The sequence below is a fragment of the Dromiciops gliroides genome, chromosome 2 (assembly GCF_019393635.1).
Source record: "Dromiciops gliroides isolate mDroGli1 chromosome 2, mDroGli1.pri, whole genome shotgun sequence".
Lineage (NCBI taxonomy): Eukaryota > Metazoa > Chordata > Mammalia > Microbiotheria > Microbiotheriidae > Dromiciops > Dromiciops gliroides.
This window is the reverse complement of record NC_057862.1, coordinates 232,554,756-232,582,413: the sequence shown is the minus strand read 5'-3', so window position 1 is coordinate 232,582,413 and position 27,658 is coordinate 232,554,756. Positions and strand designations below refer to the sequence as shown.

Here is a 27,658-nt window from a genome sequence, read left to right as displayed (position 1 = left end):
TGGGTCAGAGGACATGGGCACATCTCTCTCTGACTCTGTCTCTTTCTTTCTCTGTCTCTGTTTCTCAGCATAATTCCAAGTTGCTTTCTAGAGTGGTTGGCCTAATTCACAGTTCTACCAACATGTTTATATCTCTTCCAGCTCTAAGTCTATTAATCTATGATTCCAAGATACCTATGTGCCAAAAAGGTCATTGAGCAAAGAAAGCACTTTTTGTGGTAGCAAAAGACTGGTAGCAAAGTGGTTGTCCATATACTGGTGGAATAGGAAAGCAATGGAATGTAATTGTACTGTAAGAAATGATGAATATGAAAAATTCAGAGAAGCATGGGAGGGCTTATATGATGAAGTCATATGTTATGAAGTAAGCAGAATTTTTAAAATATGCACAGTGATTAAGGCAATGTAAATAGAAAAATTAATAGCAACGAACAAAACCAAATAATGCTGTAGCATTATAATGACCAAACCTGACCCTGAAGAAGAGTTGAAAAACTCTCCTCTCTCCCTTCATTGCAGAGATGGGGAGTCATGGATGTGGAATATTGTACTCACTGTCAGACATGTTTAATGGATCAGTTCATTTTGCTGAACTACCTTTTTTTTTCCTTTTTAATATTTGTTACAAGGGATGGCTTGCTGGGTGGCTGAGAAAGGATTATATTTGGAAAAATGTGATATGAAAACAAAAGGCATCAATACAAATGAGATTCAAAATAAAGAGGCTGAAAAAAAAAAAGAAGATAAGTCAGGTTCCGTTAAGTAGACTGGGGGCAGAATGTGGAGAACATTAAATTCCAGAATGAGGAGCTCAGACTTTATTTTTTAGGCAGTGGGGAACCATTGAAGTTTTTTGGGTAGGAGAGGAACATGATGAAAGTGGTCCATTAGGATGATTAATGTGACTGTGATATATAAGATGGATTGGAAGGGGCAGACACAGGAAGCTAGAAGCCAGTTAGGAAGCTATTTATTACTGTAGTTCAGGTACAAGGTGATGAGGGCCTGGACAAAGGTGATGACAAAAGGGATGGGAAAAAAGGGATAGTTCTAAGAGATGTCTTGAAAGGTGAATTGACAGGACTTGTTGACTGATTACAGGGCATGAAGGAAAGGAAAGCATCAGAGACAGATGGCTTTGGTTTCTAAGCCTGAGTCATTGCAAGAACAGTAGCACCACTGACAGAAATATTTATCCCCCAATCTGGCTGACTCTGGTGGGAGTGGGGGTGGAGGGTGGAGGTGAAAGGGAAGTATTCGGTGTGTCTGGGCTATGTTCACTGGCTCTCTTGACCTCTTGGCTTTGTCATGCTGCTTTGATAAGGAAGAATTTGCCCAGACATTCACAGACTCTAAAATGTTGAAATTGGGAAGGGCCCTAGGGATCATCTGGTCTAACGCCTTTATTTCCAGATAAGTAGGTTGAGGTTGAGAGACGTTCCAACTCTGGACACTTTACTTATCAAATCATCTTTTATCTACATCCTTCCCGAATACTGGGTTCTTCCAGAGAAGGTGTTTGGAGAGGAAGCCCTCTTTACCACAGTGGTCTCTTTGGGAATCTGTAGACATTGATTTCCCAGACACTACTAAGTCACCAGCTTCCCTAGTAGGGGTAGTTCAGGGCAGGGGGGGAAGGAAGATGGTGGAGTTGGAGCTTGTCCCCCAGCCACAATCTTTTTCTAAGCATTGGGCATGGAAGGCAGAGGTTATCTTTTCTGTATGCTAAGCCCAGGGACTCCCTGAATAATGGACAGTTAAGGACAATAGCAATAATAACTGTCTGGCATCTCTTCTTCCCTAAGATAAGCATCAAAAACTGGCAGTCATAGCCCAAGTGGGGTGTGTCTGGCATGCAGAGCAGTTTCTTCCCGCTAAGGCACAGCAGAAGCTGGGGGCAGCTGCCAGGCACCGACACTCCTACCTGTTTTAGAGAAACCTGGGAAGACTTGTATGAACTAATACAGCGTGAAATGAGCAGAACAATGAGAAAAATATACACAGTAACAATGACATTGTAAAGACAAATAATTTTGATAGACTTAAGAATTCCAACCAATGCAATAACCATCATCACTGATGATGAACCTACCTCCTGATAGATTATGGATTCACGGTGCAAAATGAGGCATACATTTTTTTGGACAGAGACTGTGGGAATTAATGTTGTTTGACCATCCATATTTGTTATAAGGGTTTTGTTTTTCTCTTAAATAGGGGTAGGAAAGAGAAAGAGAGAACAAATTATTGTTAATTGAAAAAATAAATAAAATGAAGGTAAAACCAAACAAAAATAATATGGGATTGGCTTGACCTACTTAAAAGATGTTGGTATTTTAAAAGGAGAGCTCCACTCATTTCTTGGTTTGGTAGGAAAGACCCTTTTTGAGCAACTCAGACTCTCTTGAAAGGTTGTTGAACTGGACAGTACAAAGTCCTGGCCCTTAGGTAGATGTAGAGAGAATAGGGTCACGTGGAGGGCATCTCTTGGGCAAGCAGATATGTTCTTAGTAGGTATTATTTGGTGATGACTTTCCATGGAAGAGAAGGTCACTCAATGATCATTTTTAAGACCCTCTCATCTTATTTGATATTTGTCCCTTTAAAACAGTGGTTAGTAACCTTTTTGTGTGTTATGGAGACTTAGCAATCCAGTGAAACTTACAAACTCCTCAGAATAATGTTTTTAAATGCTTAAAATAAAAGGCACATGATACAGAGGGAGCCAATTATGTTGAAATGCAGTTATAAAAATATTTTTTAAAAGACATTCACAGAACCTGGATTAATAACCCTTGCTTTAAAAGTTCAAAGGAAACTCTATTCCTGGATGTATTTCCAGAGGACCTTATTTATATCTAAATGAATAGCTACCCTATTGGTTATTTAATTGGCCAGAAGCTAGGTCTTGGCCACTACTATCTCACCTACCCCTTTATGGTATTTATGGACTTTCTGGTGTTTCCTGCCAATGTAAGGTAATATGGGGCACAAATCCTATTACCATAGCCTTCAATCTTCCTCTTACAATCTTCCTCTTGACCAGAGCTCCAAAACAGATCTGTCCTAATTATTTTTGAGCCATGGGGAGGACAGGTCCTTTGCATCCCAATTTCCTACTCCTTTATTCAGGGAGGAAAGAAGGAAGGAAGGAAGGAAGGAAGGAGGGAGGGAGGGAGGGAGGGAGGGAGGGAAGGAAGAATTTATTAAGTGCCTATTATATGCTAGGCATTGGTCCTTTCAACAACCGTGGGTGGTAGGTGCTGAGGAAACTGAGGCATACAGAGGTTAAGTGATTTGCCCGGCATCATACAGCTGGTAAATGTCTGAGGTAGGATTTTAACTCAGATATTCCAGACTCCAGGCCCAGTGGCTCTATCCCCTAAGCCACCTAACTGCTTAGCATTTATAAAGCACTTTAGGGTTTGCAAAGTACTTTACAAATATTATCTCATTTGATCCTCACAACTCTCTGAGTTAGATGCTATAATTATCTGCTTTTTACAGATGAAGAAGCTGATTCAAACACAGGTTAAGTGACTTGCCCAGAGTCACACAGCTGATAAGGGCAAAAGTAGAATTTGAACTTAGGTCTTCCTGGTTCCAGGTCCAGTGCTCTGGTACCTGGGTACCACTTAATTTCACCTAAATTGCTAATGACTAAGCCCCCTTTTCCCAGAATATTTAACTTATGACAAAAAAAAACCCCATGTTTGTCATGCCCTTTATGTGACCCAACTTCCCAGATCTCTGTATATACATATTGTGCTCAGAACTTTTTATAAACTAAGAGTCAGGATCGAGCCTATTTCTTAATTTTGTTAGGGGTAGATTAAGCATTTCTAAAAAATATAGAACCATAAAAACCATACTTTTAGCTTCTTGAAAAAGCATTTTTAGCTGATGGTTGTAATATTATGGTTGTAATTTTATCCAATGTCTAGATGGGATGGTAGGTAGTTGGTAATTCTAAAAGAAGAGGTTTTTAAAAAAGACAGTTTGGTCATATTCAAATTGATATATTTTCTGGTGACTAATTTTAGATTCATGTGGGTCTTAATTATTGCTTGCTATTTGAATATATGTGTCTCCTGAGTTTAATTTTTTTTTCTCTTCCATGGGTCTTAATAGTGCTCGGCATATGGTTGGTGCTTAATAAATGTTTCTTGATTGATTGAATAAAAAAGTTTCCCCACCTCTACTCTGTACAAAGGACTTAGTGACAATATGGGGGCAGAAGTACTGAATCTGAGTCAGGTGATCTGGATTTGAATCATACTTTTTTTTTTTTTTAGTGAGGCATTTGGGGTTAAGTGACTTGCCCAGGGTCACACAGCTAGTAAGTGTTAAGTGTCTGAGGCTGGATTTGAACTCAGGTCCTCCTGACTCCAGGGCTGGTGCTCTATCCACTGCGCCACCTAGCTGCCCCCGAATCATACTTCTAATACTTAGTAACTGGGTTTAACTTCTCAGAGATTTATTTTCCTCATTGGTAAAATAAATAACATTCCTAGTATCCACCTCACAGGGTTGTTTGAAGATTAAATCAGATGTGGCAAGTAAAACTATATGTGAAAAAAAACCTATATGTGGTTGCCTTATTTCTGTCCCAAGTTTGGGGAAATTTTATCTGGGGTTTCTAATATATTGCTACTTACAAATTAGAAGCTTTAGCGCCAGTTTTGGTTAGATATTAGTAGAGATAGCACATGATTCAGAAAGTTAGGAAAGCCTAACTAGGATAGAGGAGGAGAGAGAAAAAGGCGCAGCCACCTACAAGTCTCAGGCCAGAAAGAAAAGTCCCTATGCCTCTGTGAGTGGAAGCTTCCTGTGGGTCCTGAGGAGAGGCAGTCCCTACACACTGCTCCAAGCTAATTGGCCAGCATCACCCAAATCCATTGGTTCACTGGACTTGAGGGCGGTCCATGAGCAGACCGTGCTGAGGTCAGAGCTCAGAGAACACACCCTCTGAGGGCCAGGCCCTCAGAGAGACACGGTTTCAACCAAGTCAACTTCAAGTGAGTTAATCAGCAAAGTCAATCCAATTAATCTCAATACTATCCTCTTGAGCAGGGCCTCTGGGAATCCCCAAACCCATTATTTTCTCACACAGATAATGTATATAAAGTGCTTCATAACCTCTAAAGTACTATAGAAATTCAAGCTATTATTATTATTGTCTGGTTCATAAACTAGCCTTTGGAATCACATCAGCAAAGAAGATTAACTCCCCCATCCCATCAGGAAGGGTTGATAGCCTACTGTTTAGAAGTTCTGCCCTCTTGTCTTAGATCCAGAGCTTCAATGGTAGAATGATTGAGTTTGATAATTTGGTTATAATCTGAATGAGTGACAATAAGTTTGATGTATAAGAGTGCAGTGGGGAGGAAGCATAACATAAAGGTGATATAGATGGTATATAAAGTTCAAGAAAGAGAATATCATTATGGGGCAGGGCTAATCAAGAGAGACTTTTGGAGAAGGTGAGTCCAAGTGGCCTCATTGCACTGACTGCATTACTGTGTTTATTAAATGCCTCTGGAATTGAATTGAAAGTTAGATGAGTGGTTAAGTCAGACACTAGCAGAGGCTATGGATTAGAGAAACAGAAGAGACAAAGAGAATTAATGAGGTGTAGCCTCGAGCTATATCCTCTTTGGAGAAAGTCAGAACAGTTCCCAGGGTCCTGACTTTGGTTTCTCAATCTCTACCCATCAGGGATTATAGTGCTGATAGGAAAGGGGATGGAGATCTTCTCATTCTGCCCTTCCCTGATTTTCACAGAGTGGTACATTGATTTCCTCCTCTAACTGACTTTCCATGTGCCATGGATATTTAGACCTACAGTGAGCAGAGATAACTCACAAATCAGAGGAGATGTATCTCAACAGAAAGGAGGCTCTCATTCCCCAATTGATAAATGGTCAAAGAATAAGAACAGGTAGTGTTCAAAAGAAGAAATCAAAGTTATCAATAGTCATATAAAAAATGCTCTAAATCATTAACAATTAGAGACAGGACAGAAAAGGAAAATGACAAATGCTGAATGAGATGTGGAAAATAGGGACACTGATGTACTGTGGGTGGAACTGTGAACTGAACCAACCATTTTGGAGAACAATTTGGAACTATGCCCAAAGAGCTATAAAACTGTGACCCAACAATACTGCTAGTAGGTCTGTATGCCAATGCGATCAAAGAAAAAGGGAAAGGAGCCATATTTACAAAAAATATTTACAGTAGTGTTTTGTGGTGGCAAAGAATTGGAAATTGTGGGGATGTGCATCAATTGGGAAATGGCTGGGCAATCTGTGGTATATGATTGTGATGGAATACTATTGTGCTCTAAGAAATGAGAAGGGGAATGGTTTTAGAAAAACCTGGAAAGACTTATATGAATTGATGCAAAGTGAAGTGAGTAGAACCAGGAGAACATTTGTATACAGTAACAGCAATATTGTATGATGATCAACTGTTAAAGACTTAGCTACTCTAGCCAATACAATGATCCTAGATAATTCTAAAGGACCCCTGTTGAAAAATGCTACCCACCTTCAAAGAGAGAACTGATGAACTCTGAGTGCATATTGAAACATAACTTTTCCACTTTTTTTCACTATCTTTATTTTTCTTACCTTTTTATTGCAACATGGCTAATATGGAAATGTTTTGCATGACTTCACATTATAATAGGTATCATATACTTGCCTTCACAATGGGTGGGGTAGAGGCTAGAGAGAGGGAGAGAATTTTGGAACTCAAAATTTTTAAATGAATGCAGAAAAGAAAAAAATTAAGACAAATGAACTTACGCAAAGTGAAATGAGCAAAACTAGGAGCACATTGTACAAAGTAACAGCTGTAGGTTGAAGAATACTGTAGGTTGAAGAACCGTGAATGACTTAGCTATTCCCAACAATACAGTGATCCAAGACAATCCCAAAGGACTCATGATGAAACATGCTATCTGCCTCCGGAGAAAAAACTGATACTGTCTGAATGCAGACTGAAGCATGCTATTTTTCACCTGCCTGCCTTCTTTCTTTCTCTTTCTCTTTCTCTTTCTCTTTCTCTTTCTCTTTCTCTCTCTCTCTCTCTCTCTCTCTCTCTCTCTCTCTCTCTCTCTCTCTCTCCCTCTCTCTCTCCCTCCCTCTCTTCCTCCCTCCCTTCTTTCTTTTATTTTCACTTTCTTTTAATTTGAGTTTTCTTGTACAAAATGACTAATATGGAAATGTTTTACATGATTACACATGTATAACCTATATCTGGTTGGTTACCAACTTGGGGAGGAAAGGAAGAAGGGAAGCATAGAATTTGGAACTCAAAACTTAAAAAAAAAAGTTTAAATTGTTTTAACTTGTAATTGGGGGAAAATAAAATATTATGTTATTAGAAAAAATAGATATAATATACATTTTTAAAAAATAAAGGCTTTCCCAGCTCTTTGAAAAGATGATTCTATGTTGATGTTTTTTTGAAGTAGACCTTGGTAAAAGATTTTCTCATACAAAGTAAGGATCTTGGATGTGGCCTAAAATATAAAAAGAAGTCTCTCTGGAACTTAACCACACCTTTTGCTTTATTTCCCCAATGCCTTTCCCTTTCCGTGTGATGAGTGAGTTATCATATAGTAAGTTGAGACAGAGGGCAGGAATGAAGGAGAATGGGCTGGCTAACAGTGACTTCTTGGATTTCAGGTGCTTGTTGGGGCTGTGAAGCAGCTGTTTCCTGAATTTGAGTTCATGTGGCTGGTGGATGAGGCAAAGAAGAACTTGCCTCTGGAGTTAGACTTCCTCAATGAAGGGAGAAATGCAGAGAAAGTGGCTGAAATGCTTAAACGCTTTGAGTTCTTAAAGGTAGGAGTGAGGGGTCGGGGAGGATGAATGCCAAGTGGTCAAAAGGAGGAGTGCTGGGTTCAAAGTGCAGAGATGGCTTCTTATTGTGAATTAGCTACTGACGTTTGGAGATAGTGTAACCTTGATGCATCCTCCTTCTAACAATGAATAAATTAATACTTGGGAAATAGATGTGAGTCCTTCTTTGAGACTCTAAATCAGATATTCTTAGTCATTTTGGCAATCCTTACTTAGAATATTCCCTGTATCTGAAAAACACACATACATTTCCTATACATACTTCATATGTGTGTACATATGTACATATACATGCACACATGCATGCATACAGCCCTCTTCACCTGTCAAATTCCTACCTATATATTAAAGCTCATCTGAAATACCACCACCTCGGGGGCAGCTAGGTGGTGTAGTGGATAAAGCACTTGTCCTGGATTGAGGAGGACCTGAATTCAAATCCAGCCTCAGACACTTGACACTTATTAGCTGTGTGACCCCGGGCAAGTCACTTAATCCTTATTGCCCTGCAAAAGAAAAAAAAAAAGAAATGAAAGAATGAAATAACACCACTTTGTTCCCTTATAGCCTGGTCAGTAACAACTTTCCCCTTCAAACCTCATATTTGCACTTGGTTTGGGGCTACTCTGTTGCATTTATCATATAATACTATGTTTTTTGCAGTTTAACTTTTTATTTTGATAAAATCAAAATAGATAGCACATTATTTCTGGCATCTAAATTAATATGATAAGCAACTACTAAGTCACCAGTAAAAAGGGACGACCAGGTGGTACAATGGATAGAGTGCCAGGCCTAGAGTCAGGAAGACTCAATTTAATTGATTCAAATCCAGCCTCAGACCCCAGGCAAGTCGCTTAACCCAGTTTGCCTCAGTTTCCTGTTCTGTAAAATGAGTTGGGGAAGGAAATGACAAACCACTCCAGTATCTTTGCCAAGAAAACTTCCAAAATGGGGTCATGAATAGTTGGACACAACTGAAACAATGGACCTACAACAAGGTAGAAGGCACTGTTCTAAACCCTGGGGGCACAAAAGCCAAAATGAAATCATTCCTGACTTCTAAGGGTTTATCTTCTCCTGGAAGTGTGAGATGTTGAGGAAGAGGAATGACTGGGAAAGTTCATAGGCAGAAGTTGGGATTTAACCTGAGTCTTAAAGGAAGCCATTATCATAATTATTAGCTTGGACAAGTCATCTCAAGGAAATGAAGAAAGATCTATCTTGCTTTGGACCAAGCTATCTAAAAACTACTTTCTGAGAAACAGCAGTTTTGGAAGTGGGCTTTATTTCTCACCAAGATCATTCAGAAGAGATGAGAATGGTCCAAGAAGAGGTGTCTACAATTGCTGCTCAAAAAATCTGTGGATTTGCCATTAGAGCTGAAACAGCCAGACCTAAGGTGCTTATCTTTGTCTGGGAGGGGAAGCAAAATTAATTACCCAGGGGGCAGCTAGGTGGTGCAGTGGATAGAGCACCGGCCCTGGATTCAGGAAGACCTGAGTTCAAATCTGGCCTGAGACACTTAGCACTTACTAGCTGTGTGACCCTGGGCAAGTCACTTAACCCTCATTGCCCCTGCAAAAACCAAAAACTAATTACCCAGGAGCTGAATTCTCATTCTTGGAGTTGTGTGTGCATTTTGGAAGAAACAGGAAAGTACTTCTCGCAGGAAGAATTCAGATCGTTGTGTGTGCTCTGGGCTAGATATGTCCAGATGTCCTCTCTCCGGTGGGTTGGTAACCACCAGTCTGTTTGGCTGGCCTTACTTTGGCTGCTTGTGTCGATGGAAATAGAGAGCTCTCATCCATCCAAATCCAGACAATTGGACAGGACCCCTGGGGAGCAACCATGAAATCACCATAGGTCAGCTAAAAACTGGTTTCCACAAAAACACACACCTTGGAGCAAGCAGGGTGCCCATCAGAGCTGTTACTAGGAGACTGACAAGTAGAACCCTCTACTGTCCCCATGGAAACAGCCAATCACATACCAGCTGGGGCCAAAAAGCCATAACTGTACTGATGATGTAATTATAATAATAGTACTGCTTAAGGGGGAAAAAACCAAGGATGCCAAATGGATAAATAATTAATCTACTGACTTAAACTGTTGCTTCCAAAACATGCACACTACCCCAAAGACAGTAGTGGAATTCAGCTCCTGAGTAATTAATTTTGCCTAAGCACATAACAAGTGGGAAGTGAATTTTGTGCTGTGAACCCAGTTGAGCTCTTAAAGCCGGAGATAAATTGTTTTTATATACTGGCATCTCATTGAAACATCTGTGAGTAATTAAGCCTCAGCAAAGAGTTTACCTCTTGGTGTGTGAGGCATCTTCCAATGCTTATGTTGGGCTTAATAACTGCCTTACTTTAGTGCAGTAAATCTTAGAGCTACACACACCTTCCAAATGCAGGGATGGCACATGGGGCAGGGAGCTTAAGGGGAAGTTGAGTGGGATGGTTACAGTCTGGGCAATTAATATGGATCTGGTCTGTAATGGGTGACTACAATTTGGGACTGGCAGAGGATGATGGCTAGAGAATTGGGGGACAAGTTGGGAAACGAAAAGGCTTATCATAACTCTAGGATATGGATACAATAAGAGATGTGTCAGGAAGAAGCCAGGGTGAACGCTCGGGGGGGGGGGGGGGAAGTGTCCTTAATTAAAAGGTAATTCTTGGGAAATATCTGTATTTTCAGAACATTGTTTATAGCAAATTTTTTGTCAGTTTCTGAGAGATTTCAGTAATCTCAAGAGAATTCTCTAAATTAATTTTCATTCACTTTAATTTAACAACAACAAAAATCAATAGAAGCCAGAAGGCTTTTTTTTTTTTAAAGAAGGGCAACTGTGGGGAAATAAATGAAAAAATGATGAGTATTATAGCTCTCAAAAAGTTGAGAATCACTGGTCCATGTTATGGGACTGGACATTTCAGAAATTGCTAGATATTTCATATTTCTCTGTTAAGAGGGCAGATCTTCAGTGGAGAGTCTCAAGCGTTTTAGAATTGAATTTCCAAAAAGGCCTTGAGAGCTTTGAAAGGCATGCTAATTCACTGCAAATTTAGAGCCATCTCCACCCCAAATATTCATTGGACTATTCGTGGTTGACCTTTGGTGGAGCCTTTTGAGCTCCTATTGGTCTGATCAGCCACAGTTGTACACACTGTACCTTGACCCCAACATAGTGATGTCATTTTGTTCCTCTTTGAGAACAAAGAACAACAACAAATTCACTCCTGGTGAAGCTGTGAATTGGCTCAACCATCTTGGGAAATTATTTCTAATTATACAGGACAAGTTTCAAAATTGTTCATACTCATTTATTTGAATGTCTTTGTACTAGATTTTATCTCACGAAGGTTATTGACAGACAGACAAGAGCCATCTTTATGATAATGATAATAACTCAATTTGTAGTAGCAAAAAGTTGGAAATGCCCAACACTTAGAGCAAAGTTTCTTAACCTGGGTCAACAGGCCCCAAGGGGGCTGTGAATAGATTTCAGGGGGTCCGTAAACTAGGATATTAAAAAAACCCCATCATTATTTTCACTATGATTGATTTCCTTTAAAAATGTTTTGGATGATTTCACACGTATAATTGATATTACATTTCTTGCCTTCTCAATAGGTGAGGAAGGGGTGGGAGGCAGGAGAGGATTTAGAAGTTAAATTTTTAAAGATAAATGTTAAAAATTGATAAATAATAATTTTTAATAAATAGAAAAACCTGTAATTTATTTCCTTTGTAAGCCTATTGTTTTATAGTATTCATTAAGAGCATTATTGAGAAGGGGTCTGTAGGCTTCACCAGATTTCCAAAGGGTTCCACAACACAAGAGCTTAAGAACCCTTGGCTTATAGTATAGGTAAACAAATTGAGGAATATGAATACGCTAGCATATCACTGTGCTCTTAAGAAATAGTAAAAATGAAGCATTCAAAGAAACATATTAGCTGTTGTGGAATCTTTTTACTTCCTCATACTGCAGGTAACTGAGGATGTAAGTTACACATCTATATCTTTGGAGGGGGTTTCTACATGGGAAATTTCCTATGCTAATGAAATTTCAGGTTCACTACTTCATATCTCCCTCCTTCCTGGGGTGGGGGGGGAAGTTGCTTTATTTTCAATTACAGTCACCTTTTTGGTGATTTTGTGATTTTTTTTTTGGCTTACCTACTTAAGAAAATGTATTTTTTTAGAAGTTTGTTTAGTTTTCTCTCCTATGACAACAGAACAATTTAGAGGGTGAAAAAAGTCCATTGTAAAGTTGTATTGTATGGAGATGGGTGTCAGATTTTTGTAAGCCAGGCTGATATTTACAATTATGTGGATTTGTAAAATTTCCTAAGTTAAAAAAAGGAAGAATGTGACACTTTTTTATTTTGTAGTCATGTGGTTTAGTATCTAGTAAGTAATTTGAACTCTGTACAGGAAGGCACCACAGAATGTTTCCATCTCTATCTTCCCACCCAAAGTAAGTTTGCAGTTCATAGGATCTGGAAGGGGGCTTAGAGGTCATCTAGTCCAACCCCCTCATTTTCCAGATGAGGAAACTGAGACTCGGAGAGGTTAAGACATTTGCCTAACATCCCATAAATAATAAATAGCAGTCCACAGCCACGGATCTTTTCACTGTTACATGATTTCTGCCTAAAAGCCTGGTTTGGGGCGGGGCAGGGGAAGTGTGTCCTTCCTTTTTCTTTTGATTTTTAAAAATCTTTCTTTTTTTTAGTTTCAGAGTTGAAGATACCTTAGAAATTATCTTATCCAACCCTTTCACTTTTAGAAACAAGGAAACTAAGTCCCAAAGAGGTTAAGTGACTCACCAAGACTACTAAAATCTTAGGATATAGAGCTGGAAGGGACCTTAGGTATTGTCTAGAACCTCAAAGATGTAAGGGAGTTCATTTACTCCAACTTATACATGAAGAGATATCCCCTCTGAAACAACTTTGACAATTGCTCATTCAGCCTCTGCTTGATAAGGAACTTACTACTTCCTGAAAAAAATCTCGTACCCTTTTGGTCATCCCTTATCATTAAAAAGTTTTTCCTTATATTGAGAAAAACTTGCCTTTCTGTAACTTCCTCTGCTCCTTTGTCACCCCTTCTATTGTCTGGGGTTAAACAGAATAAAGCCAGATCCCAATTTCACTGATTGCCCTTCAGATATCTGAGGACAGGTAACCATTTTTCCCCCAAAGTCTTTTCTTCATTGGATTCAACATTGCCTGTTCCTTCATCTTATCCTGCTATGGTATCACCTCCAATCTATTCTTGGTCCAACCCCTTTTTGTTGTCTAGATGATAAAACTTAACAACCCAAGAGGGGAAGTGATTTAACCAAGGTCACATTTTTTTACTCTCTCTTATCACCTTTCCTGTTATCAGGAAGTGGAAGGAACAGTAGCCTAACAAAGATGTTGGGATGCCATAAGTGCCTTTAACTGATACCATGCTCCAACCCCTCCTGGCTGCCTGTTGATCATGGAGCAAGGCGTTTGACCTTCTCTAACTCTGTCAAGCCAATATCCTCCTAACTAAGCAGTGAACAGTTTGGCATTTCAACAGTCATTTCAGTGTCATATCCACTGAGAAGCACTTACAAAGTTCTCCCTGAGTTTCCACGACAAACCCCCTTATTTCCCACATTTGATATTTCTGACATTTTAGGTGAGGGGCACATTCTGCTCATCAGGATGGAAGTTGTGTTTGAAAAGAAGCTGGTTTCTTGAGGTGAAAGATGATGTGTAGAATATGTAGTAGCAGACAACCGATGGGCCAGATTAAAAACTCAGAATCTCTCAAATCTCTCATTTTCTCTTTATGCTCGGTGCTATTTATCTGACATTTTCTGTCTGCTGGCTACCATAGGAAGTTTTTAGTCATAGGGTTTTAATTTTCTCTTTCCAAAGTCTCAGGATCTCAGGTATAGGTTTAGATCTGGCAGGGACCTTAGGAGCCATTTTGTACTGCCCCTTCATTTTACAAAAGGAATGAAGCTTAGCGAGGTTAAGATCACACAGGTACAGTTATCCCTTTCACATTGCAGAGGTTAGGGGCACGGTGACCCCTTCCCCTGCCCCAATCTGGAAAATCCTCATAAAATTTATTGACCCTCCCTTTGTACCAGAGAAGAAGTCTGATTTTTTTTTCTTTAATAGAGTGTTTGCAGTATCTTATTGTAAAATTTGAGTTGATATTATACAACTATATATATATATTATGCATTTCTGAGTTTCTGACGTTTTCTGTGTCATCTGATGACCTTTGTATGTTTTCTGTGGCCTCTGCAAAACTCTCCCCAAATTCCCATTTAATTTCTTATGCTGACCTGCGATATATCAAAACCATAATGGGGGAAGTTGAGATGGGGAAGGGATAACTCTAGTAAGTAGTAGAACTGAGATTTGGACTCCATATGCCAGACCTCTTACTCCAAAGATAACAGGCTCTCCCTTATACCACAATGACTCCTTAATGGTTGGAGAAGTTGCTTTTCTGTCTTCCTCGGACCTTTGGCAGTTACTGAATCTCTCCGGCCCCACACTGCCCCCTCATCCCGCCCCCGCCACCACCATGCCCTGAAAAATCAAGGAAATAAAAGACTTCTTGCTCACAGCCAGGCGAAAGGATGCCAAATCTGTCAAGATCAAGAAAAACAAGGGCAATGTGAAGTTTAAGGTTCACTGCAGCAGATACCTGTAGACCTTGGTCATCACAGACAAAGAGAAGGCAGAGAAACTTAAACAATCCTTGTCTCCTGGTTTGGCTGTGAAGGAGCTGAAATGAAGGAATCATTCAATGTTACACCTGTATTAAAATGTGTTTAAAAAAAATAGTTGTGGGGGCAGCTAGGTGACACAGTGGATAGAGCACCGGCCCTGGAGTCAGGAATACCTGAATTCAAATCCGACCTCAGACACTTGACGCTTACTAGCTGTGTGACCCTGGGCAAGTCACTGAACCCCAATTGCCTCACTAAGAAAAAAAAATAGTTGGAGAAGTTTTCACCCAAACAAATGAGAGGGAAAAGTTTAAAAACAAAACTTATTTTCTTGTTATTTGGAAGCTATGGAAAACCCTGTAATTCTTCAGTGAAAAATGTCAAGTGTAAACTTTAAGTTTCAGGGGTCACAGAAAACCACTTCATTCAATACAGGGCAAAATAATAACAGGAAGGGAATGATTCCTGTGTCACCAGCCTGACACTGTGGGAGAAAGTACCTCATATTGGTTACTTCATTTGTACTCATGGTATTTCATGATATTTTGGGACTAATTATTTTTTCCACTGGTAACACCAAGAATTGGATATATTAAAGTGATTTGTCCAATTACAGTGGAAAGTATACTTTGTACCTATTGCATTAATTACCTCCACGTGCTCTTCCCTGATTTTTGCCTTTCCTGGCTTCTTCCTTTCTTCCCACAAAGCTAAAGGATAGAAAGGGCTAGTTTGGGGGGCGGCTAGGTGGCACAGTGGATAAAGCACCGGCCCTGGATTCAGGAGTCCCTGAGTTCAAATCTGGCCTCAGACACTTGACACTTACTGGCTGTGTAACCTTGGGCAAATCACTTAACCCCCATTACCCTGCAAAAATAAATAAATAAATAACATTAAGGTCTAGAAAGGGCTAGTTCTTCTCTGCTCCCAGCCCTACCTGGCCCTAGTTTAATTAAGTCTATATCTCCCAGGTGAATCTATAGAACTTGTCTGCTGCCTGAGGTACCTTGGAACCCCAGGACCTCATTGGAAATGTAGCCCCATTTTTGAGAGAGAGAGAGGAAGCTTGGGTTCCTTTTGATGGCTGCAGATTCATCCTCAGGGCTGGCTTCCTTTTAGCCCTACACAGTGAGAGAAAGGTGGGATGAGGTCTCTGGTAGGTGGCCCTTTGATGGTCTCGTATGTCTACCTTCTCACTGCTACAAAACTGTTATGACAGTTATCTCCATGTGTATAAAGGATATCTTTGATGAAAATAGAAAAAGGGAATCTTTCTAGGAGACCACATCTTCAATCAAACAATTACAAGATCCCTCTGTGTTTCTTTTCTGTTGACAAAGAAAAAAAAAGCATTTGACCCAGTAGAGTGGAATGCAGCCTTAAAGACTCCCAGAAGTATTACAGGCTGTAACACCTACCTGTTGTGGTGGAAGGAGCCAGTGGTATTCTTTCTGTCTACCCCCTCTTCTCTTCTGGGAAGGAATGGAGCTGAATCCTCCCCCTCAGGGCTAGTTCAGATTATGACTTTCTCTTTGGGTGCCACCTTTCCTCTTTGCCTGCCTCTTCTCTCACTTCAGGGGCTGGAGATTTAATCAGCCATACCTTGTTACTATAGTTACCACACTTTTAACCTCAGAGCAATATAATGGCTGTCAGGCCAGTGTGGTCCTTTGCTCTGCTATTTTATGGAGTTTCTAACAGACAAAAGGCAGGTAAGTGGCATGGTGGATAGAATGCTGGCCCTGGAGTTAGGAGGACCTGAGTTCAAATGTGGCCTCAGACACTTACTGTCTGTGTCACTCTGGACAGGTCACTTAACCTTGTTTGCCTCAGTTTGTCATCTGTAAAATGAGCTGGAGAAGGAAGTGTCAAACTATTCCAGTATGGGGGCAGCTAGATGGCGCAGTGGTAAAGCACCGGCCCTGGATTCAGGAGGACCTGAGTTCAAACCTGGCCTCAGACACTTGACACTTACTAGCTGTGTGACCCTGGGCAAGTCACTTAACCCTCATTGCCCTGCAAAAAACAAAAAACAAAACAAAACAAACTATTCCAGTATGTTTGCCAAAACAACCCGAAATGGGGTCATGGAGAGTTGGACATGACTGAGTTGGATGACTCAATAACAAAATCAGACAAAATAATAATAGCCCAGTGCCCCCAGTTTAAAAAGTTCCTAATATTTATTAGTTTTCTGTCCCAATTTTAATTTTGTATATTTACAGTTAGTCCCTGGTTTCCTCCATTTCCCTTTTCTCAGCATATAGACTTGCAATAAGGACAGCTAAGTAGCACAGTGGATAAAGCACTGACCCTGGAGTAAGGAGGGCCTGATTTCTAATCTCACCTCAGACACTTACTAAACTGTGTAACCCTGGGCAAGTCATTGGACCCAAATGGTTCTGGAGGAAAGAGTGAGGTTGACGACCTTTCACCCTCACTTAAATCCAATTAAATTCTTTGTCTCTCAATTGAGAGAAATGATTATTTCTCTCTCGTATTAATAGCCATTTATTAAAATTGAGGACACCCAAGCTTTTTTCCCTGTACTATTTCCTTGTTCAAAGACCAGTCTCTCCAAAAGACAGGTCTGATGAAAGATAGGATTAACATTCTCTTTATTCTGGGTCAGCTAGATCAGACTTCTAATCTAAGATGAATCCCTGCCCACTGTGTTCTACTCAGAGTAATTTGGGCAGAGGTAGATCCTCTGTCTAGATTGCTGGGTGCAGAAGTAGTGTCTTTGTCCAAGAGTGACATGATGTCACTCTTCCAATCCCTCATTGCAGTGAACCCACTTCTCTTTTTAAAGTCCACCTATCATTAATTGGTAACCAATCAGAGTTGATTGTCACCCTCTAGAACACCCACTTTTCTAAGCGAATATAAGCTGTGAGCCTGCCACCGTAATGGTCTTTGGTCCAAGAGAGAGAGAGTGTTCAAATGACCATTCCTTTTAGTAATAAAATGCTAGCATTATTAATAAAAGTATGTCTCTCAAACTTTATTAAACATCATACTATCATTCTGTCTCTCTTGCCCATCACCCCATAGGTACTACTTTCCTCTCCAGATCATTTCATGAAGTCCCAGGTTGGGGCTAAGGATGTCACCTCCTCCACTGCTGCTTCTCTTGTTCTGGTCAAGTAGTGCCAGCACCTTCTGCTTCCCCTGTTCTCTTGAGGATTGTGACTCAAGTCGTTCTTCCAGTTCAAAGATCTCAGTAGTCCAAATTTCTACTCAGAGCTATGGGGGAAGAGATGTCCTCCTGAACTTCAAATCCCAGAATGCCAGTCAATTTTCAGACTCTTATTGCAAGGTCCTACAGAATTTTTTGACAAATACAACCATATCAACAACACTGGTCAATGACCTTCTGATTATTAATGTCAAATGAGGCACAATGTCCAAATGAAAAAAAGGATTATTTCTAGTTGATGAGAGCCCCTCAATGCTCCTATTTATAGATGATAGGGTACTTGTTTCATCAAATTGCCCCAAATAATAAAAGTCTTTTCAATGAGATCCATGATTATTTAAAAGAGGTTGGTGTAACAATCCTCACAGAAAAAAAAAAAACTGAGTGAAAAATGCCTATTGTCCAGACTGTGGCATACAATTGAATAACCACTCCATTGAGTTGGATTATTAACACATCAGTTGGACAAACACTGCAGATGGAAATAGGTTGAGCCCATAATTGAATTAGGAAGATGAAAGGAGGCTGCATTGCATATGGGAAATTGTGCAGCTCTTTTGGCAAATCTAAGCTGCTTCCAGGTACAGAAACTTCCCCTTCCTCCTCTTATCAATACAGATGTTCTCCCAGTGATGTGCTTTGGTTGCACATCTTAGAGCATCACAACCTCTGAGTAATTAAATTTTCAGGTGACTCAGAAGACAATGAAGAGACACGTGTTAAGCGCAAGTAAACTATGGCATATTTCCAGTGAGTAATTAACCTAGGCTCAGAAAGTGCTATAAGAAAGGTACTGAAGAAAGGTACAGTCTGAAGGGAAAGTAAACTGGTCATTGGCTCAAATAAAATATAACACATGGATAGCTTGAGTATTCCAATGGTACTCTTAAATATAAAGAGGCCTAAAAGAAAGCCTTCAACATATTGGATGGATCCTCTGTGGGCTGTCTTTGGAAGAATATGGATAAGAATACAATGAGATAAGAATGAATGGATGTGTTACAATCTGTATTCTTGGAGAGACTACCCACATCCAGGATGAGATCACAGATCTAATGAAGCTTTGAAGCAAGTTCAAAGCCTACTTCTGACAGTTACTAGCTGGGTGACCATAGGCAAGACCTTGAACTTCTCTGAATATCAGGTTCCTGTCTGCAAAATTTAGAATGTAGATGTTCTCTTAAATCCCTTCCTGCTTAAAATCTATACTCCTATATTTATATAGGCATATTTACTTTTTGATGTATTTACATAAAGATTTCCAGTTTTAACCATGGGACTTGATGAAATTTGTAAAGAATTAATTGTTATTTGAGGTTTTTATGCCTCCGCATGCACTGGCCTGGGGCTCTGCAAACTGCATGGTGCTCCACCCACTGGTTGTAGCCGTTGCCATGGTGCTGGCACCTCACATCATCACCACTTGCCAACACCTACATGGGCCTGGCAAAATTATAATGATTGGAAACCTAGTGAGGGCAGTCATGTGACTGTCAGAGCAGCCATCCCATTGGCTGGGGCTGTGTGGGGTTTTTCTGGGATTGGGGGTGGAGAATTGCGCATTCTAGCTGGATGATGGAGGGCAACAGGAGGTCTGTGTATTCTCAGCTAATTCCTGGGTGGTGGTATTTTTCAGGTTGTATAATTTCCCTTTCCCCATTTTATTTCCTTTCCCTTGATCCTACTGATCCTGTTTATGTTTTTTTTTTTTAAGTTTGTTCTTGTTAAAATAAATTCTGTTCTGTTTTGAGGGAGGCTGCCAGTCTCCTTCCTTGCCCCAATATTGCGGAGAGCTGCTTAGCTAACACTCCCCAATTAAAAATTGGTCCCCACAAATTCAGCCTCTTGCTAAGTTCTGGGACGATCTGTGATTGGAGTAGCTATGAAATATCAATTGCCTTCTTGGTATTTTACTGTCCTTAGAGGATTTGGAAGACTAGGAAGCTTGAAATTCTTGGTAGAGTCTAAGTGTTGAGAATTTTATCTAGGGAACTTATCCCTTGGGAGAGTTAAAAATCAATGGTTTCCTTGTAGAGTTTTTCATCCCTTAAACATTTCCATTCAGACCCCATGGGAAAGTCTTTTTTTTTAATAGTTCCAATATATACATGGAAAAACCGAAGCAGACATATTAGGCAATGTATTTGGGGTCACTCAGTGTTGTTGTTATTGTTAGTCAGTCATGTCTCCCTCTTTGTAACTTCATTTGGGCTTTTCTTGTCAAAGATACTGGAATAGTTTGAAATTTCCTTCAGTTCATTTTAGAGATGAGGAAACTGAGGGAAACAGGGTTAAGTGACTTGCTCAGGGTCATATAGCTAGTAAGTGTCTAAGGTGGGATTTGAACTCAGGTCTTCCAGACTCCAGGCCTGGCACTCTATCCACTGCTCCACCTAGCTTCCCCATTCCTTCAGTAAGATAAATCTAAAAGTTGGGAATTTCAAGTTTTCAGTTGTAGGTTATGGTTACAATAATGTCTAAAAGATACCAGCAGGTAATGGTGGATCTTCCTTTTCTAGTACTGAAAAGGGGCCGTCTTAATAGGAATGTGGAGTCAAACTAAAGGACAAGACATTTCACCATGGCCTGTTTTCTTTGTGCCTTATTCCCCACCAGTGATTTTCTATTTTCCTCCTTTGCTGACTCAATATAGCGTCCTTTGCTCTGTCCACAGAGAAAGACCTTCCATTTTTCTGCTCACTGTGTCCTATTGGAGTCTTCTCTCAGAACTCCCTTCTTTTGTTCCCCAAGAACTGCCCTGACCAATTCTCTGTCCTGTTTTAGGTCCCTCGCATTTACTGGGAACTGTCAACTCGACGAGTCCTCCTGATGGAGTTTGTAGAAGGTGGACAGGTCAATGATAAGGCTTACATGGAGAAGAACCAGATTGATGTAAACAAGGTAAGAAGAGTGTGTTGGATAGGAGAGAAAGAAGGTGTTGCTTTGACCTAGTGGTGTCCCGTTTAGAGTGATGCCACATAGTCACAAATGGAGACTCTTGTGCCTTTTGTTGTTGAACTGTTGCGTGAAGAATGAGTGTGATGGGTGTATTAAGTTACAGGCCCCACAACGAAACCTTTTAGGATCCTGAGGTCAATTGGAGGATGTGATTCATTTCACATTTCACATAGAGGCCCTTTCAGCTCCCAAGGCCTAGGGGGCCCTACACAAAGACTTTCTCTCTCTCCCTTCAAAAAAGAAGGGACATTGCAGTCACTAAGGCCTGTCCTTGCCCAGTGTCCTGCCCCTGCTACTTTTCTTCTGAAAGCTGAGCATTGATCTCTCCTCACTTGCTATTGATGAGCCACAGAGCCAACTAGCTACCAAAGAACTATGGCATGAAATCAGCTGGACTTGATCTGCCCATCTGTTCTTCTCTGGAGTTGAGAAACAGTCTCTCTTCTTTCCTCCCTCCACAGTAGAGCTTGTGAGGCAAATAAAAGCAACCAGAGGTCTGAGAAGCTTCTCTAGGGGTAGAGGAAGATATTAATCACATACAGAAGGGCTGAGTGTCTCCTCTGGCATCCTTGTCATTGTCACCTTGGTGCTATTGCCTCTAAAGCCTGGTTCTTGGGAGTGTGGGTAGAGGGTTTGAGATCACTGGGCCCATCTAGCCCGTAGTCTTTCCTTCTCTATCCATGGCTATTTTCCTAGCTGGACCAGCCACTTTTTTACTAGACTGTTGCACGGGATGTAGTTTTTATGTCTTTGTGGGTTTGTATCTTTGGGCAGCTAGGTGGTCCAATGGTTAGAGCCCTGGGCCTGGAGTCAGGAGGGTCTAAGTTCAAACCTGGCCTCAGATACTTAATAGCTGTGTGACCCTGGGCAAGTCACTTAACTCTCTTTGCCTCAGTTTCCTCATCTGTAAAATGAGCTGGGGAGGGAAATGGCAAACCACTCTAGTATCTTTGCCAAAAAAAAAAAAACCTCAAATGGGGTCAGGAAGAGTCAGAAACAACTGAACAACAGGAAAAGTTATGTTTCCTTGGCTGTTCCAGTATAGTGAATTGCACTTACATGACTGTTGAATGGAATTCAATAGGTAGCCTGCCTGATTGAACATGAGAGGCTGGAGTATCATCCAACAGCAGCCCTTTATAACCAGGCCCCTTCTTGCTTTTCCAGATGTCTTACACTTTACTCCCCTCTACACACTCTATGACCCAGTGATACTAGCCCTATTGCTGTTCCTCATACACTATACTTCATCTCCCATCTCCGTGCCCTTGCACTGGCTGTGCCCCTGCCTAAAACACTCTCTCTCTTTGTTTCCACCTTTTGGTTTCCCTAACTTCCTTGAGGACCCAGTCTATAACCCACCTTCTCTATACTTTTCAAGTCTATTCTCCTTCCCCTCCTCCTGTCAGTGCTTTCTCTCTAAAAGTATCTTCCATTTATACTCTGTGTATTCTACATTGTCTCTTTGTGGGTAGGGACCATGTTTTTTGCCTTTCTTTAGATTCCCCAGCTTTTAGCACAGGGTCTAGCACAAAGTAAGCACTTACTAACTCCAGTGGAATGGGATAGGTGCAAGGAATAACTGATGCTCACTGTGACCTCTCACCCCTTACTAGTGTGCCTTACCCTCAGTAGGATGCATGGGAAGTTATCCTGGCCCTTGTCTTCAGTGGGAGAAGAATGAAGAGTGAGGGGTCAAAGTAGAAGAAATCTTAGGCCTGGGATCACAGAATCACTATGTATTACAGTTGGAAAGATCCTCAAAGGTCATATAATCCAAACATAATCAGAGAAGGAATCCCTTTTGTGACATCAGGGGAAAACTTCCTGAAACGAATCAGGGCCCAGTCTCCCAAACCCTTATGATTTCAGACCCTAACTGGGAGACAGTCCAGTGAGAGCCAGGAGATGTTCTCCTGCTGGAGAAGGAGGGAGAGGGGGAAATCCTGCTTGTTCTGATTGGCTTATTTCTATGAGCATATCTGACCCACAGTTCTTTGGCCGGCTGGGATGTCCTGGGTAGGCTGAGCATATAGACTCCCATCCATCCATCCATCCATCCATCCATCCATAAGCACAAACAATTCCACATGCACTTAGTCACATCCACTCACTCCTTTGCCACCCTGTATAAATAGTCCCCAGCTTTGCTGGGGGGAAAGGAAGGGAGCTTTGGCTAAGCTTGGCTTTTTCTCAGGCCGTCTTACAAGTGAACTGAGCCTCTCTCGTCTCAGAAATGGGAAGGATACCCAGGCCCTCCCTCCTTTTCCAAACAGGTTGGTGACATTTACTTAATGCCTACTCTGGCAGGATTATCATTAAAGCTGCTCCCAAAGCACATTAATCTCTCTGGATCCTCGCTGGCGCAGGGCTGTAATGGCATTTAATCGGAGGAGGCTTTGATTTTTAAAGACAAATGCAAACACAACATGATCTGTTAGTGGTACTGTTGCTTGTTCACGACCAAGAGTGCTTGCTGCTGGCTATAAAGAGGATATTAGGACGTAGAAATACAGTATAAAGATCACAATTTATTCTTTACACATCCAGATGGATTAATAGTCAAAGGACTTGAGTTCAAATCCTGGCCCTGCCACTTATACCTTCCATGACCTTGGTCAAATCATATTTCACCCTAACCTCTCTGAGCCTCAATCTCTCATCTGTAAACTGAGGGGGTTGGACTGGGTGGTTTCTGAGATCTCTTCTAGATCTAAATCTGTGATCATGTCAGTTATAGTTCAGACAAGTCAGGAAGTGGGGTTTGGAGGAAGAGCAAGCTGAAGTGCCAGTAATTGTAATAATTTGTTGTTCTTCAGTATCTTCATTCATGTCTGACTCTTCATGGGGTTTTCTTAGCAAAGATATTGTAGAGGTTTGCCACATTTCCTTCTCCAGCTCATTTTACAGATGAAGAAACTGAGACAAACAGGCTTAAGTGATTTGCCCAGAGTGACACAGCTAATAAGTATCTGAGGCTGGATCTGAGCTTAGGTCTCTCTAAGGCAGGCCCTGACACTCTCTCTGCTGCACCACCTAGATGCTTGTTAGTAGAAGGAAATTTGAGAAGGCAGAAAGAGCACTAACCAAAAATATTATGGAATAGTTTATGAAATTGTCATCCTTTCATGGATTCATACTAACCTTCTGCCTGTGGTTGCAACTTTAGTATAGATATGCCAGACCAAGAAAATCAGACCTATGATAAGGAGGATTGGTTTTAATTTTCTGTGACAGGGAGGGGCAGGTGAGGCTGGCAGCTCTGTGAGGTGGCCTGGTAATCAGATTCTCGTCTGACCTCTGCTGCTAACGCTGTGTGATCCTGGGTGAGTCAGCTCCCTGTCTCAGTTTCTTCACCTAGAAAATGAAGGGGTTGCATTGGGTATTCTCCAATGCTCTTCCAGCTTTAAAACCTTTTGTCTTTGGGGAGCTACCTTCAGCTGCTCTGGTTTTAGAAATGCCCTTCTGAAAGCCTTATCAGCTAGAATGAAGGAGGTGCCATCCAAGTGTCTTTATACCATTGATATGACACTATATCATCGTAAAAGTTAGCATTTATAAAGTGCTCTTAAGGCTAGCAAAGCCCTGTGCCTGTGTGCTCTCATTTAATTCTTACAACCCCATGAGATAGGTGTTATTATCCTCATATTACATCTAGGGAAACTGAGTCAAAGAGAAGTTTAATGACTTGCCTTGGCTCGCGCAGCTAGTTAAGTGTCTAAGGCAGGATTTGGATTACTGCTTGACTTACTTGGCCACCTACATGAGAATCTTAACTTACTTGAATACAGCCGGTAGGCTGTTTCATCCCTAAATAAAGTCCCCCAAGCCCCTCAGGTTTACATGATTTGTCTTCTCTAGAAACATCAGGATGCCACGATGATGTCATTGGATAACTAGGTGGAGTCACTCTGTGACTGACTGGTTAAATGTGAGTAGGCTTAAGGATGGACCAGATTTAAAAGAATTTAACTATTTGGTTTCCTCCCAATGAAATTAATTAATGATTAGTAGTATGTGTCCCTTTTTAAGGTATTCTACAATATTGGACAAAGGAACCTAAGGGCCTAAATGTCCTACCCAGAGCATGGGAGTTGGTGACCACTCATTGCCTTGGATGGGTCTAATCATCTCTCCAAGGTAACCGACCTGAGGATCAGCCTCACAAACAGAATCTCACCATCAAGAGTTTTGCATCTTAAGGATCACAGGACTCTGGGATAGGAGGGACTTTATAGACTATGAAATCATATTCCCTCATTTTTTACAAAATTTTGCAAATTTTATAGGGAATTTCCTCACCCAGGAATTCCCTATACCAATAAAATCATAAGCCTAGACTCTGTCCCCTATTTTTTATTATCACTATCATCATGAGAGGAGACTGGATAAAAGCATTGCCCTGCTTTACCTCTCCTTGGTCTGACTTTAGGGTCCCAGAACCCACTCAAATTACCAGCATTCTAGGGAAATGGAAAGTTTAGAGACTGAGGTCCAGAGAGGCTAAGTGAGACTCTGTCTAGGAGCCTTCCTGAAAACACAAAGCCCAAATGGCTTTTCTGAGCTAGTAAAAGTCTTGAGTCAAGATTCTGGGATGGGGAGGCAGCTGGGTAGCACAGTAGATGGAACACCAGCCATAAGTCAGGAGGACTTATTTGAACTCATTCAAATCTGGCCTCAGACGCTTATAAATTGTGTGACCCTGTGCAAGTTACTTAACCTCCATTGTCTCAAAAAAAAAAAAAAATCTTGGGATGGGCCCAAAGAGTCTGCAGCACCTGATATTTCAATGGGAAGGTACTCTTTAAAAAACAAAGCAGGGGCAGCTAGGTGGCACAGTGGATAAAGCACTGGCCCTGGATTCAGGAGGACCTGAGTTCAAATCCGGCCTCAGACACTTGACACTTACTAGCTGTATGACCCTGGGTAAGTCACTTAACCCCAATCGCCTCACCAAAAAAGCCCCCCAAAACAAAGCAACTCCTCTGCCACTTGAAGCCCATTATAATGTGATTATACCTACCTTTTCAGTCTTCTTTTACTTTATCTCTCTTCTCCCTTTCTCTCACCCTCCAGTGTCCTCTGCAGTCTAATGACACTGGCTTCTTGGTCGTTCCTCACACAAGACACTACATCTCCTGACTGCAGGCATTTTCACTGTCTGTCTTTCATGCTTGGAATGCCCTCCCTCCTCATCTCCCCCTCTGGCTTCCCTGGCTTCCTTCAAGTCCCAGCTAAAATCTCACCTTCTGCAACAAGCCTTTCTCAATCCCCCTTAATGCTATTGCATTCCCTCTGTGATTATCTCCATTGTATCCTGGATACAGCTTGTTTTTATGTTTTTACAAAATCAACTATTCAGCCCCTCGAAAGGAGGGACAGTTTTTTGCCTTTCTTTGTATCCCTGGCATTTAGCACAGGGCCTGGGGCGTAGTAGATGTTTAACAAATGTTTGTTGACTGACTGATTGAAAGGCTGGCTCTGGGCTCCTCTAAGTTAGTTGTCAAATCCCTCCCACCCCATTTCACTTGATTTGTCCTACCCCATTAGCAACCTAGCTTAGCCTAGTCCTTCTTAGGTCTTCAGGGGCTAAGATGGAACAAGACCAACCTGAGGTGGCTGTCCCACTGTCTCTGCCGACTGCAGCTTTTCACATTGTTATCATCGACTTCAAGCTGGAAAGGACCTTAAAAGTCATATTTTCCAGTTCCTTCATTTTACAAAGGAGGAAACTGAACCCCCAGAGGAGTGAAGTGACTTGCCCAAAGTCACACAGGTAGTAAAGGCCAGAGTTGAGATTCGAACGCAAGCCCTTTAATTTCAAATCCAGTGCTCAAAGCACTATATAAACATAAGCTATTATTATCGGAGAGGCAACATGGCTACTGGATAGAGATCTGTCCTCAAAATCAGGATGACCTCAATCTAAGTCATACCTCTGGTACACACTGGCTGTTGGGCCCTGGGCAAGGTACCCCTGTTTCCCTCAGTTTTCTCATCTTTCAAATGGAGATAATAATAGCACCCACTTCCCAGACTTGTTTGAGGATCAGATGAAATAATAAGTGTAAAGTGCTTGACACCATAGGAAGTGCTATAGAAATGTTGTTACTCAGCTTCTAGGTGCTTTCGGCCACTGGTATCAAGCTCAAATCAAAACAAGGGCCACTAATCTGTACAGAAGGATCCTTATGGGCTGCATGTTGACTCGGTTTTAAAATGTAACGTTATATATATTTTATAGTATTTTTATTTACTTTGTTAAATATTTCCCAATTACATTTTAATCTGGTTCAGGCCCCCACTAGGGAGTGTTTAGGGCAGCATTCAGCCAGTGTGTTTGATACCTCTGCTCCAGGCAACTCTACTCTATTAGTTGTCGGGAAGGTGCCTTGTTATAGGGAATTCACTCACCTGGGGGCTCCCTATACCAATAAAATCAGGATTCTGGGACCTATCCCCCTGTTTTTATTATCATGAGAGAAGACTGGATAAAAGCATTGCCCTGTTCTGTCTCTCCTGCGTCTGACTTTAGGGTCCCAGAATCCACCCAAATAGCAGCCCTTGGAGGGGATATGGCAAACTTGTCCTGAAGCCCCATCGCCCGCTTGTCATGGACCATTGGGGAAGCTGGCTGCCCATTCTGGCCCCCATCTGTTTTTGTCTTTTCAGATCAGGAGCAGGTATTGCTTCGGGGCCTAATCCAGGGATCATATTTGCCAATTACTTTAAGAGCTGGCGACAGTGGCTCTCATTGATCTTGTTAAGAGTAAAGGTCGGGCTGCAGCTTGTTTCTCTGGGCTCAATATTGCCTCCTTGAGCCAAAGAACCACTATTGATTGGCAGACCTTTATCGAAGGTTAATTGGATTTCAGTGAGTGT

The 27,658-nt window shown here is 41.2% G+C and overlaps 1 protein-coding gene and 1 pseudogene across 3 annotated transcripts in view; both read left to right on the top strand.

Annotated features, from left to right (window-relative positions):
- Positions 1-27,658, top strand: part of ADCK1 (aarF domain containing kinase 1) — a 162,057-nt gene that overhangs the window by 108,424 nt on the left and 25,975 nt on the right. For all 3 annotated transcript variants that reach the window (XM_043980712.1, XM_043980711.1, XM_043980713.1), the window contains 2 exons: positions 7,698-7,856; positions 20,603-20,719. In XM_043980712.1, coding sequence (XP_043836647.1) covers positions 7,698-7,856; positions 20,603-20,719 — 276 coding nt within the window. The remainder of the gene's footprint in view (positions 1-7,697; positions 7,857-20,602; positions 20,720-27,658) is intronic.
- On the top strand, positions 14,472-14,684 carry LOC122738802 (annotated as a pseudogene).